The sequence below is a fragment of the Canis lupus genome, chromosome 4 (genome assembly GCF_011100685.1).
Source record: "Canis lupus familiaris isolate Mischka breed German Shepherd chromosome 4, alternate assembly UU_Cfam_GSD_1.0, whole genome shotgun sequence".
In the NCBI taxonomy this organism is placed as follows: domain Eukaryota; kingdom Metazoa; phylum Chordata; class Mammalia; order Carnivora; family Canidae; genus Canis; species Canis lupus.
In genome coordinates, this window is record NC_049225.1 from 34,395,581 (window position 1) to 34,409,980 (window position 14,400).

A 14,400-nucleotide genomic window follows, 5' to 3' on the forward strand; every position below is an offset into this window, starting at 1 on the left:
GAGTCAAACAATAAGGCCAACTGTACGAACCTAGAGCGCGTCAGCCTCAATACTCTCTGGTGGTCAGCTCACTGGGGTGCCTCTCTGGGGTCCACAGCCCCCAAGTCATGCAGGGAGTGACCAAGAGGACTGCCCCATGTCCCAGGAGTCTCCCAGGACCCAGCTGGTCGGACAGGAACAGCTGGTCACCTCCCAGCACAGTGGCCCAGGGTTGCGCCAAGGCTGGCTCCCCGTTATCCAGCCCAGAGGACTGAAGAGGAACAGAGGACCAGGCGCGGGGGGACGTGGCCATAAACCACAGGGCATGGCAACAAGCAGCATCTGGGGTTCCTCTAAAGGGGTGGCTGCTTGTCTTCCCCTCTCCCCCAGCAAGAAGGGGCTCCTGGTCTGATCACACCTCCTGCCTTCAGAAAGGCCCAGGAACACGGGGCTTCTTTGGCACTTCAGAATGATCACAAGTAATTTGCCTTTTTATTCATATAGAACAAAATTTACAAAGTCATTCATACAGTTTTTGTGTTTTTTTTTTTTTTACTGACTTCGAAAATTGGGAATATTCAAAATACACTTTTACCCCACTCCATTCTGTCATTATTTACACGTATGTACAAGAGAAATGAAAGAGTCTCTGTGTGTGTGTGCGCAGGTGTGTGTGGTGTGTGTTGTCGTTGTCTCGTATTAAAAAGCTCTGCTGGTCGGGTGGGTGGATGGGCGGGCGGGAGGGCAGGCGGCGCGGTCAGATGGAGGTGCCGTGGGAGGTGTCCAAGGCCTCTGGAAGGACGCCCCCCGGCACAGGCTGGAAGGACATGGGGATGGGGGTCTTGACCGGGCTCTGGCGGAACAGGCCCCCATTGGGCGACCTGTGTTTGCACTGCATGGAGGGCATGGTGGCGGAGCTGCTCAGCGGCAGCGGCAGGTTGCTGCCCGGCCCTGACGACAGTGTCCGGCTGGTGCCGTGGCTGCTCTGCTCGGGCAGGAAAGTGCTGACCGAGAGCTGTGTGTTCTGGTACTCGCGCGTCGGCTCCAAGGCCTGGCTGGGAGCCAGGCCCCCCATCTCCAGGGCCGAAAGCTCAATGGACGCTGGGGAAATCTGCTTGTGGGCAATGTCTTCATCCATCAGGCTGTTCATGCGCCGGTGAACCTGCTCCAGATTCACTTCTTTATCCTGGAGGGAAAGCACAGGAAGGTCAGGCCGAGCCCTAACATGAGCCACGGCTGGCTTTCTACGAACTTTGGGAGGCCTGGAGACCACCTCAGGCCTGCTCAGCCTGCTGGACACTGGGGGGAGAGGGGGGCGGGCAGGGGGTGAGCATTCCCCCGATCCCCCCGCGCCCCCTCACACTGCCCCTAGGTCGCGAAGACCCAGCAAGCAGGTCACACCCGGATGCAGCCCTTGCGAGGAGATGCCTTGAAGAACTAGCAGAGACAAAAGGAGAATGAGGGAGTCCCCGTGGGAATAAACACAATTGGTCCTTGAGCCCCTGGGGCCCCCCATGTATTTGTCACAGAGTTTACAATGTTCAGGAAGCCTTGTGTGATCATCCCCATCATCCAACAAAAGGAGGCTTGGGTTCAGGAAGGTCAGTGGCCTCCCTTGTGATTGGCAGGGGTGGCCTGGGAAGCCTGCAGGACGAAGTGAAGTCCTGGCTCACCCCGAAACCCCCGTCCCCCACCCCCCAGGGAAGGATCTCCAGAGACGCCAGCCAACAGGCATTTCCCTGGCTCCAAGGCTCACGGGGCCGATTCCTAGATGAGGAAGAGGGTGGGGATGGTGAGGAAAGGGACTTCTCAGATGACGTTGCTGGTATCCAAAGCGTTGAGACCGCCAAGATGGGTGACCCTCTCCCTTGACTCTTTCTCCGTATGGCAAATGGCGGCAAGGAAATGGGTTTGGTTGTGTGCTTAAGAAAGAGAATAAAACGGAACAACTATCACTCCTTTCAAATAACTTGATGTTTCGTCTACAACATCAAAATAAATCAAGGAGGCTGAGCTGCTTAGAAGCTCTCCTAAAGGACAAAGATGATGCACTTGGTTTGCTTGGGGTCCCCAAGGAGGTGGGGCAGAAGATCAGGTGTCCATAGCCACCCCAGCTCCCCGATGAGGGGTTCAAAGTTTCACTCCAATTTGCAGGCAGCATGAGTGTGCCAATGTGCCAGGCAAGGTCATGCCTACTGCTCAAGCTTCTGATGCCAAGCTCCTAGAGAAATACCATGTCAAAGCTCCGCTCCAAGACCAAACATCACAGGCCGTCTAATGGAGACACCCATAAGGTTGAGAGAAGAACCTGTCCCCTGCCCATCTTGTAGGGTGGTTAAAAATCCCACAGAACAGAAAAGGCCTGGATGTGCTTTCAAAGGAGAAAAGGAACTGTACAAATCCGAGGGCCATCCCAGTGGCTGCTCTGAGCTCCTAGGAAGCTGGTGGGAGACGGTTTTCCCCAGAAAGAGGCCACCAAGTAGGTGGTGAAAGTCTCCCTTCCATGGGTGGGCTGACACCCGGGAAGTCTCAACCTAGCCTTCCTCCGGCAAGGACGTTGCCTCTGCAGTCTACTCTTTGCTCCCAGTGCCCCCTGGCATGAAGGCAGGCCCACGGCCCTCTCCGCACCTTTGCGGAGTTCATGACTGGTAGACAGAGGTTGGCTTCTGTGGGGCAGCTGCCGTCTTCCCAGATTCTTTCCCAGAAAAACTAACAACACCCACAAGACAGTCAAGAACTCATTCCGGGTCAAGAGCAAAGAAACAAGCATCTTGTTGCTTGTTGAGAATCAGAAAGCCAACTGGCTTGAGGATGGAAGACACGACGGGGCCGCGGCTCTGTGTCCTGGATGGAAACAGATGGCTCGCAGAGCCCCACGGGCGGAGCCAACACTCCAGGGACCTGAGCCCCACACAGCAGAGCTCAGGTCCCGATGCAAGGAAATCAGCTCCAAGCTGAGGACACCTCTGGGTGGCGAATGTCGCCGGTGAAACTGCACGGAGTGGCTGGAGAGTACCAGGCCTTTACTCAGCCAGACTGACTGTGATGCATGTGTTGGTCTTTCATGGACTCTTTCAAGTTCGTGAAAAAATACAAGACGCCAAATTCAGTTCTCTTAATTACTTTACAGCATATTGATCCAGCTCTGTGCAACCTTGCTTCCCTTCTCTGTGTTTTATCTGCTTTGTTTTTATTCTTGCCTATGAAACTCTTTTTAATAGTTTTTTAACCTGCTGTATTAGCCCCTGGCTGTTTTAAGGCCACCGTGCATCAATTAGCCCTTCCTAAGGACACCATGGTTTGTGTGCTTTGGGGAACTACTTCTTCCTCACCGGATGATGGTTTGGCAGGTGTCCTGCCCACCTGTAGCTAAGATGCAGGCCCACGATGCAGGCAAGAGCAATAGGACTGAATCTGAATCCTGAACTAAGAGAGAAAGACAGAAAAAGGTGATTGACCTTCCAATACAGCAGTAGTACTTCAACAAACTTTCTGTGCCACGACCGTCCTCCTGGATCTTGTCCCCCAAGTCTGCGGACAGGCCTGACTCCTGGCCCCCAACCCATCCTGCTTCTCCAGCCGTCTTGTGTGCCCCCGATAGAACACGGATACAATTCTTTCATCGGCATTGGCCCGAAGTCAGTGCCACAGCAATGTGGGTAAATACCTCTATCTCTTGGTTATTTTCATTTCAAAATATGGGACAGGCCACAAGTATCAGAGGTCTTGGAAGCTGGACACATTAAAAGAGAAGTTCAGACAATTTTGGGGTTTAATAATATAACCCTCCCTTCTCTTTGCAGACAGCGAAGCTCGTAGAAGGCTGGTTGAGCCGATGTCCCCATTGGCAGAGCCTTCAGTTTCCATCAAAGGAAAACCGATGGACACGGGATTTGGGATCATGAGAAGCAGTGGTTAGTTACGGAATCTCACCTTTTCCTCCTTTAGATTTTCTTTCCAGGGCTTTAAGGATCTTTTGGGGTAATGGAAAGTAGTCAAGTTTAGAAGTGGACTAGTCTGCAGTGGGAGGCAAGTGTCTTGGTCCCAGCCCTGTTCACTCTGGAAGTCAGAAGGAAAGTGTCCAGGAGATGCTCCCCCTTTTGCTGGGGTCTAGAGAAAGGGGAAGGGGAACGTCCTGTCCAAGGAGGCCACCAGGAGGCAGAGAGCAGAGAGCCGGGGCCCAGTGAAGGGAGCCCCCTCTCTCCCTAATGCCACAGACACAAAACAGAAGGAGAGCCCTGGGGAAAGACCAACTACCCAGAATCCTTGAAGAAGAACGTGAGCAGAAGAGGTCTCCGAGATGGAATCCCTCACCAGGGGAGGTACAAGGGAGAAGAGGCTCCGAGAGTAGGATTCTAAAAGGGGTCGGCTGTGGGCCCCGGCCTAGCATACTGATCACGGCTGTGAGGACTTGACCTGGTAATACCAAAGCATCTAGAATAAAAACCAGCCCAGAGTGGAGGTGTGGAGACAGCCCAATTACCCTAGAATCAGTATTTTTGAGAGGAAAGAGCTTGAATCATTTCCTGAATCCAAAGAGCTTTTCTCCTGCCTCAAGTTCAGGACAAATGAAGCCGTCCTATGAAGTGGCGGGTGTCGGCTTCCAGGGAGGCTCGTCATTAGCCCGTGACCTCCCTGTGTCAGGACGCAGAGAGAAGGTCCACGCCAGCCAAACAGACTCCCCAGGGAGACCTTCCCACCCCAAATGGCAGTCAAGTCATTAATACTCTGTGCACCAGCGGGACCTCATTGTACTCAGCTTCTATAGCGCTGGTAGCTCCGACACGAGACGAACCCAGGAGGGCAAGGCGCCGCCAGGAGCTGCCCATACTTGACTGTTCAACTGGATGGCAAAACAAGAAGGGAAATGCCTAGCGCCCTGCCAGCACCTGCAGTCGGGCCACGTGCGTGGTGACATCCTCAGCGGCCTGCCAGGGCTCGGAGCTGACACGCAGAGAACTGGAGAAACCCCCGTACGGTCGATCCTGGGTCACCTGGGGCCGCAGGCTTCGCCCCCACGAAGTCATCTCCAGGGGTCCCCGGCCAAGGAATGAGGAGGCGGAAATAACCCGCCTGCTCGAGGAAAGAGGCAGGAGTGATTTGAATAATTATCTATATTTTAGACAAAACGGGACATTCTATTATGTTATGTAAATTCAAATAATGGACTTTTTTATGTGAACTACATCAGTTTACATCCTCATTATCTCAAGTTTTCGGTGTTCAACCGCACGGAAACTTGCTGCTGTCTTCATTAATTTACTGCAGGTAACTGACCTAGTCAAACATCCCTGAATATGACAGAAAATTCACAGACCGCATTTTTCCACGAGTCCGGCTGAATTCCAGCTCTGTGCTTCTCACCTCGCATTAAACATGATGACAGATGCACCAACTGAGGTTACCAGGGACCCTCTCCCAGGCATTGTCTTGCAGGGAGATGAAGTTCTGTAATTAAGCCGCTGTTCGCCAACGTGGAAATAATTCAGCGCGCTGGAAAACGGTAATTAACTCAACTATCATCTATGTAGCAGCCGGTTACACGTGGGACTCGTTAGAACCAGCTTTGTGTGGTTTCCAATGGCTTTTACTTTAAGCTGGGATGGAACAAAGTGGGACGAGGAGCTTCCCCCCGGACTGCGGTGGTTGTAGAGGTGTGGTTCCCTGCTCAGCTCTGAGACTGGCTGGGTTGCAAATGAGACCCAATGGTGGGGACAAGCACCATCCAGATGGTCTCCTTAAGTATTGCTCCAAAGACTTGCCCAACTCCAAAGGGCTGGGCTGGAGGGCTGAGGATGGCCGTGGGGTGAGAGCGAAGCAGTTCAACAGTTGATGAAGTGGTCTTGGGAGATGATGGGCAGTTTCCTGAGCATCATGAGAAAGAGTTCTGATGCTCCGTCACAGATTTCACAGGAGAAGGCAGCAAGAGGAGAGAGCTAATGAAAACTCCCTGTCATAGATGGTGGCAGCGGGCACACAAGGGGTGAACCGAGGCTCGGGGTGAAGACAGTCGCTCAAGGTCATGCAACTACATGGTAAGTGGAGCATCAGGATCTGAACTCACATCTACCTGGCTCCAAACACTGGGCTCTTTTCCACCATGCCAGGCTGTGTGTTCCCAATTCCGCCTCGGAAGGATGGTGTAGACCCGTGGTTTTCGTCCTTGGCAGGATCTCCGAAGCATGTGTGGAGCCTTTCGAAATGATCTACCTGAAACCACCCCTTGGGGGATGGAGCCCAAGCATCTGTATTTCTAAAAAGCTCCAGGATTAATCACCTCTGAGGTGTAGCCAGAATTGAAAGCCATTGATCCAGCTGCAATGATTACACCACAATTTAACATTAATAACGTTTTCCTTATAGGAGCCCAGGCTGGTTCATTCATTCGATAAACACTTTTGAGCTCCGAGCACCAGACGAGCTAATGTTCTGGGTAAAGCATCCGTCTTGGTCCCTGGCATACAGAAGGCGCTCAATACTCCAGTTACATACATCACCGCATAACCAGAGGCTCTGCTATCAGAGACGGGGCTAAGCGATGGGGATGCAGAGGTGGAGAAGTGCCAGCGGGCTGCGAGCGGGGGCAGGCGGCAGACCGTTGGCCGCCAGCACCAGTGTGCATGCGCAAGGAGGCAGCCCACGGGGGAGCGCGGGACGTGCTACGGGGCAGTCAACGTCTGAACTGGTCTTGAGCTACGCGCCGGCGTGTGGTCAGCGTACACTTATCACCGGCGCGGAACGTGCACTCGCTCCCCTCGCCCTCCCACTGAGAGGTCTGGTATCAGCAGCATAGCCGTGGGGCCAGGCTCAGTTCTCAGCAGAAGAGAGAAACTGGGAGTCAGAGGACGTCAGAGCGTAGCTGGGAGCCAGCATTCTGGCTCAAGAAAAATCCCAACACCTGTCGTTCCCCCAAATTTCCCGGAGAACGTTAGGTAGGATGCCCTGCTCCTGCACACAACCCAGGGGAGGCCCAGCGGCACACACATCCTTCACATCCCACTTCTGTCCCTGCCACTTCTGCGTCCTGTTTCTCTGGAGCTAAGGATGCCTCCCTCCAATGTCCTCGAAGAGAATCAGGACAGTTAAGAAGAGAACATGTGGCACAGAGAAGGTGCCCTGGGATGTGACGTGCCTTCCCCACCCCCTGACTGCCCACCTCTAGGTCCTTGGGAAGCAGCAGCGCGTGGGCTCCCGCTCACCAAGCACGTCCCGGGGACAGGTGCTCTTTATGGCCCTTTCCACACCTTCCTTCCTGGGACCTCAGGGCAATACTGGGTGGCTGCTCAAAGGACCAGGGGTGGGGGGTGGTAGGCACAGGGGACAATAACCCCTCGATGAGTTGAAGAAGCGCCAGAGGAGTGGAGGCAGAGAAGGGCACAGAGCCAAAGGGAGTGTCCCCGGAGACAAATCTTCCCCAGGGGGAGGGGGGTGCTGTAGGGGCGGCGACTCTGCTGCTGCCCTCCGCGCCCTGGCCCCTGTCAGCTCCGTCTGCGGTGGCAGCAGGGCCCGGGCCGGGCAGGCAAGGCAGGAAGCACAAGCATTCCAGGCTCCCAGCCCAGCGACAGATGATTCATCCCTCCCTCTTCATGTCATCTCCCATTTGTGCGCTTCTCATCTTTATTTCATGAATATTTTATTCTCAGAGCAATGGCTCCATCGCCCCCATAAATCTAGAGGGTGGCTCTTCCCTGCAGCTGCAGTGCCTGCTGCACTCACCTGCACTGGGTAACTACATAATAGTCTGATTCCTTAGAAAAAATATGAGCCCAAACCCACATGAATATTAAGGGGTTGAACGCACATTACTACTCTTCCTCAAGTAGGTGTCTAAAGTCTGAAGACATCTCAGCACAAGCCGTTAAACACAGCTAGGACTGCACCCAAAGACAGCTTTCGGGCTCCTAAGAAATATGGCCAATGCCCCGAAATGAAGCGCTCTAAGATTAACCGGACACTCTCACCTAATTGCAAATGCTGCTCCATAAAACACGGGCAACCAGTAACACAAAGTGGTTCTGGATTAAATACCGTTATTATTTGTCAAAGGTTTGAAAGACGTGCCCCGACTATCCTGGTGTGCCAGCCCCCTCCTGGTGGCTCTTCCCTTTGGGAGGAGGTTCCTACCACTTGGCCTGGCACCCGAGTCCTGTCAGAGCAAGCCCCTGCCCCTTGCTCCGCTCCTTCCCGCTGCCAATGCTGACACTGCGGAGCTCCTGGAGGCGCGAGGACTACTGCCCTCTCTGGGCTCACCCTGCCCCGAAGGCCACTCGCAATCTCCCCTCCAGCTCTAGGATCTGTACCAGCCCCTCAGCATCAGCTTCTAGCAACTCCAAGTCCCACGAGCTCTTCACTAGCCAGGACCTCTGCCCCTGTGTCCCCACCACTCCCAAGTGGGGCTGGGTGTCCCCTTGGTACATCCGAGGTAGCCTCTGATCACTTGAGAATGCTCGTGCTCAACGAAGAGGTCAACCTCTCCACCCCGTCCACCCCTGCGGGTGCACGTTCCCCAAGGACGCAGGCTTGTGCCCCTATTCGGCATATTTATGAAAGGAAGAAGAGGGAGGGAAGAAATTTCACTGGGAAGTCGGGAACCTACAAAAACCAGGAAGAAGATGGGCTACTTCCCTCTCCCACCTTGCACTCCTTCTTAGCAACACCAGAAGGGGCTGGAGGAAAGGCAGCAACTATGCTTTTCCAACCCACCTCTTTATTGGTCCCCATTCCTACCTGGAAGCAGGTGGGTGGCAGAGGCAGAAATTCCCGCACTTTCTAGGCAGGACCAATGTATTTCATCCCCACCTCTCGTGCCTGAGATCCTGGGCTTATGCAAAAGCCAGGAGAGAAGGCAGGGTGCTTTACTGGCAAGGAGAGAGCTGTTCCCCACAGGGAGCTGTTCCTCCCTGGTCTCCTGGTCATCTCTCTGCGCTTCTCTCTTTTACCCCTGCCTTTCATGTCTCTCCAATAATTGATCCCGATGCTGGTCCTTCTCCTCCTCCCCCTTCTCTCTCTCTCTCTCTCTCTCTCTCACACACACACACACACACACACACACACACACTGTGATCATTCATTCTGGGCCACTCAGGCCAGGCTTGTCCCTAAACACTAAACAGGGGATGTGAAGGGATGTGGTGACTGGATGCAGATGAGGACGCCTGATCCAGGGGAAGAATGGCCTCTCTCTGCACCTGGCTCACGAGTGGCGTCCTGGAGGGCTGAGCCTGGGCACCCACTCTGCCCATGCCATCCCCTGTCAGTGCTCCCATGACAGTGAGGTTTGCAGGGAACACTTTCTGCTCCCCTGACCCAAGGACATTTGCACAGAGGAAATCAAGCTATGGCTCATTGGGTTTGGAAAAAAAAAAACTCAAAGCAAACAACACAGAGTGGGCGCAATGGGATCTGGTCCTCTCTGGTCCCATGGGGGTGAAGCTCCAGGCCCAGCCTTCCACCCTCGGTGTACGCTGATGCTTCTGTACATATAGGCTTGGGTGGTGAGACGCAATTCGGTAATGGGACGCATCTGCGGCCTTTCCTTGAAACGACTCCTCAAATAATTCGCAGGTCCTCCCCGTGACTTTTTTCACAAAAAAAATCTCCAGGAGCCATAGACACGCAGGCAGATCATTACCCATCCCGCTGAGCGGCCTCCCCTTACGCCTCAGCCCGCCTCTGTTGTGGCCCAGGAGCGGGAGCGGAAGCAGGAGGCCATGGGAGAGCCAAGCCCTGTGCTTCCTTGCAAGGAGGCACACGGAAGGCAGAAGATGGATGTCCCCAAACACTTCCAACACACTGAGTCCAACGTCAAGGTCCTTCCGGCAAAAACTAAGTGTGATGACGGAGAGTTGCTGCTGCCTGAGAGGAATGGAGAGTGTGTTACCACCTCCACCCGTGGGGTCCCCGTTACAGACCCACTTAGGCACTGTGGCCCATCACGTGGTCCAATTCTGGGCTGTTGCATCTTGTTTGGAACTGACACCTGCCTGTCGCCACATAATCTGCTGATTATGATTCCGAGGAGGCTGAGGTGTATGCAGCACACCATGGCAGCCCTGCCAGGGAGTGGCTGGGCTCACGCCCTGCTGCCTGCGTGTAGGCTTCTGCTGGCAGGATATCACCCCCCGATTCCCCAGATGGCACTCTTGCCACCCTCCATTTGGGGAGCGGACTCCAGGCTGCCTTGGTGACGGCTTCATAAAAAAACAAAACAAAACAAAACAAAAATTCCTCAAAGAGCTTGAAGAGTAAAACCCCAATAGAAGGAAGTGTCGTGGGCAGAATCAGCTTGCAGTTGGCACACGCGAGGAGGGACGTGTGCCAGAACCTGGAGTGTGGACAGAGCCATGGCGATCCCTGTGCCGGGAGGGCCTGGATGGACGTGGGCCCGGCTGCACCCTGTGAAGATGAGGCAGGGAGGGGAGGCAGGGATGAGGGCAGGGGCCAGTCCCTACCTGCATGCTGGAAGAGCAGAGCCCTATGGCCCTTGATGTGAAAGCAAAGAGAACCAAGAAGGAATTCCGTTTCCTCTCTTACCCTACAGTTGTTCTCTCCAGGTCAGGGTGGAGGCACATGGGCGGGGCAGGGTAGGGAAGGGCTCTCTGGCGCTGCTCATGCTGTACCCACTCTACAGATAAATACAGGACTTTAGTGGCCATGGCTGGTGCCTTGGCCCTTTGTTCAAACACAAAAACATCCCCTCCATTTGCTCTCTTGCTTTAAAAATCCACATAAAACGACACCAGCCCCCCACCCCAAATAAAACACCGCTGTCTCCACACGAGCGACTCCGGTAAATACTAACTGGAAGAAAACTGCCCAGTGTGGCTCTCCTGCCTCTAGGCTGCAGAAGGGAGAAGCTGCACTCAGGGCACGGACCTCTTTGGGGGTCTCCTGGTGGCACCGGTTGCTGTTCCACCACAACTCCAGGGCGGCCACCAGGCAGGCGAGGAGGAGGCCGATGGCCAGGATGCAGAAGACCCCAGCGAAGCTGTGCAGCTTGAGGGACTTGCCATCGGCCTGGGCACTGGCAGGGCTGGTGAGGTCGCAGCGGCCCATGTGCGGCCACCACTTCTGCTTGAGCACGTCGAGGTCCCCGGTGTCCTGCAACTCCAGGATCCTGCAAGACACGATTCACATGAGCCACACCACTGGCCCCCCGGATGTGGTCCTGGGGACCCCAGGCCCTCCCCCAGCAGGCTGGCCCTTCCTGAGACGCTGCTGAACCGCCCCGGTAGCGCTTCTGCTGCTCCAGCCTTTCCCTTCCCCACCCCGTTCTCCACTCTGCAGGCAGAGGGCTCTGGACCGAAACACATCAGCCTTTGTCTCTCTCCTCCTCAAAAGCCTCGATGCTCCCTCCCACCCCGTCTTGCTGCCCAGGGATAAAGTTCCATAGCAAAGGACACAAGGACCCTTCACGTGGGATCAGGGCCAAGGCTCTGGGGATAAAATCGGAAAATAAAGAACTGGATGAGGCAACCCTGAGACCACGGATTTACAAAGACGCTTTCTTTCAAATTCAGGAACAGCATCGGGAGTCTCTCCTGCTAGGATTCACCAAATTATTCACTCATTCGTTCATTTGGTCTAAGGAGTGTCTGCCTCGTGAGTGTAGGATGTCCCACACGGCTGCGGGGGAGATCAGAGACACCGACATGGACCTCGAAACAATCACAGCAATTGGTATAGAGACAGAAGCTGTGATCAATACTAGGATATGGAAAGAGAAGAGCTAAGACATGGTGCACAGGGAGGGTAGTCCAGGCTGGGGTGTTGCAGGAGATGATGGGGGGCACATGCCTCAAGGAAGGTTGGTCATCAAATAGCACGTACTTGTCCAGCACATTCTACATGCCAGGACAGATCCTAAGCACTGGACAAATAGTATTTTGTTCTTATGTCAACCCTTTGGGATGGTTCCTTCCATTTTCCCATTTTTCCAGAGAAGGAAATGGAGGCACAGGGAGATAGAGAGCATCTTGACTAAGTCACTTGATGGTTGGCAGGGATGGCATTCAACAAGGAGAGACTACCACCATGCTTGAGAGTCTGCTCTCGGCTATGTCCCCAGTATGTCTGAGATGTGACAACGTGGCCACTGAGGCTGGAGGATGGTGGCTGAGGAGGAGGATGGTGGAAGATGAAGTCGGTAAAGCAGGAAGAGCCAAGAACGTGGGCTCGGAGAAGGTCTGAGAGGGAGTCTGGATCCCAACCCGCTGGCCAAGGTGGGGCGGCCCGCGCTGCTCTCCTATTTCCCATGTAGGTGTCTGGTTGGTGGTTGTCCTTTGTTGTGGTATCTGATGGATTTCCCCCATAGCGCAGGGGTCTGAACACTGAGCTGGTAGTAGCTGATCGTCCCCAGGACCCTCCAACCCGAGCTCTTCCCTCTTCCCACCTAGTTCACCCCCCCACAGCCGGGGGATAACACCTGTGGTGGCGGCTCTGAGCCCTCTGGGTGTGCAGTCAGGAGAAGCTCACTTGCAAGTGGCCACTTGAGGAGCTGGTTTCTGTCTGCACCTGCATTGCAGGCCAGCTCCGACTACAGGCTGAGGCTGGGCTCTGTGACTCCGCGTGAGCTGTGACTGGTGGAGAGGGAAGGTGACAGCCCAGAGGGAGTCCTCTGACCTGCCAGCACCATGGGTGCAGCACAGCATGGCTCTCACGGGCTGTGAACAGCCTGGCTCGGTGCAAAGAGCAGGCTACGGAGGCACCAGATCTTAGCCGAGTGTCACGGGACAAGTGACTAGCTGTCCCATCTTTGCAAGACAGACCCACAACCCCGCCAGGTGAGCAAATCCTTCAGGTCCAGGGCTGTGTGTTACTCTCCATGGTTTCTCCTGAGCAAGCGCAGTGGGGCCCAACTCGGGCCATCGGCGGATGTTTGTTGCACCCATATATTATGAAGGCATTAATTGAATCGTGAACACTAATCTAAACTGAAATGGTCGTGGTGAGATAATGAGATAATGTCTGTCAAGTGCCAAGGACACAAGTCGGCACAAAAGACCTAAAATGCCACTGTGCACGTAGGGGTTTGGTCGTTGAGATAAATCCATGATCAGCATGTGCAGGTGCGCACTCAGGCTCATGCTCAGTAGGCTGCTGGGTGCCGCAGACCTCTCCCATGGCACAGCCATGATTAACTGGGCAGCTGCTGCATCCCACTACCTCCGTGTGGCTCTGGACACATTAGGGAAGTGGTCCACCAGTTTGTTCATGCTGAAAGGCCATCGCCTAAGTCTCCGTTGGCAGGTCCCAGGAAGCTGGGCCTCCTGGCAGTTATAGGAACCCCAGGGCTGGGCACGCAAGATCTCAGAGCTGTGAGAAGCCTCACGGGCAGACGGCTGGCTCGCCAAGGAGAGACAGCACAGCTTCGTATTTATTATGCGGATCCTGCTCTGACAGACACCAGTCCAAACTCAGACCTGCAGACACGCGAGCCGTGGCAGGACACCTCTGCCCTTTGCAGCCCTTATTACAAAAACTGGAGATCAGGGGCAGCCCTGGTGGCTCAGTGGTTTAGTGCCACCTTCAGCCCAGGGTGTGATCCTGGAGACCCGGGATCAAGTCCCACGTCGGGCTCCCTGCATGGAGCCTGCTTCTCCCTCTGCCTGTGTCTCTGCCTCTTTCTCTCTCTGTCTGTCTGTCTCTCATGAATAAATAAATAAAATCTTAAAAAAAAAAAAACAACGGAGATCAAAATAACTCCTATCACAGAATTCTTGTGACAAAGTAGAAAGAGGGGACACAAAAAAATAAATAAGTAAAAAATAAAAATTAAAAAAATAAAAAATAAAAATAAATAAGAAAGAAAGAGAGAAGAAAGAAAGAAAGAAAGAAAGAAAGAAAGAAAGAAAGAAAGAAAGAAAGAAAGAAAGAACGGACGGACACGTGCGCCCCACTCAGCTCAAGATCTGGCAAGTAGTAAGGGTTCCATAAAGGCTGGTTCCCGTTGCATGGTCCGATGGCCACGCTGACCAGCGGCCCTATCCAGTCCAGTATAGACACGGGCCGACTGATCATTTTCCATTGTTGTGATCTCCTAACAGCCTGTAAAGTAGGTCTTATTATGTCAGTTTTTACGTCTTGAAGACCTGAGGCTGAACATCTTAGATGACTTGCCCCCGGTAGCAATTAGAAGGTGGCAAGGCTGCTCTTCAGAGCTGGGTCACGCTGTCCCGGGAAGCCACGCTCTTCCAAGAACATCAGGCTGGTAAGTGCAGGCAGCCTGCTCTCGGAGAGTTCGGTTCTGGTCTAGGAGACCATGGGACTCTGGCCAGAGCACGGCTGTGGGGTCTGACTCCTGCTCCTCCGCTCATCGACCGCAACATCGGGCAGGCAGCTTAGTTCTGCTGATGCTTCTCTTCCTTTTAATTGTATGCATTTTTATGCCTGATATTTATTCCGGGAAGAATGGAAGGCAAT

At 54.1% G+C, this 14,400-nt stretch overlaps 1 protein-coding gene across 3 annotated transcripts in view; it reads right to left on the reverse strand.

Annotated features, from left to right (window-relative positions):
- Window positions 1-442: 442 nt before the first annotated feature.
- GRID1 (glutamate ionotropic receptor delta type subunit 1) overlaps window positions 443-14,400 on the reverse strand; it is a 639,335-nt gene continuing 625,377 nt past the window's right edge. For all 3 annotated transcript variants that reach the window (XM_038534516.1, XM_038534515.1, XM_038534517.1), the window contains 2 exons: window positions 10,855-11,095; window positions 443-1,165 (listed from right to left, as the gene is read on the reverse strand). In XM_038534516.1, the coding sequence (XP_038390444.1) occupies window positions 737-1,165; window positions 10,855-11,095 (670 nt within the window). In that variant the 3' untranslated portion in view covers window positions 443-736. The remainder of the gene's footprint in view (window positions 1,166-10,854; window positions 11,096-14,400) is intronic.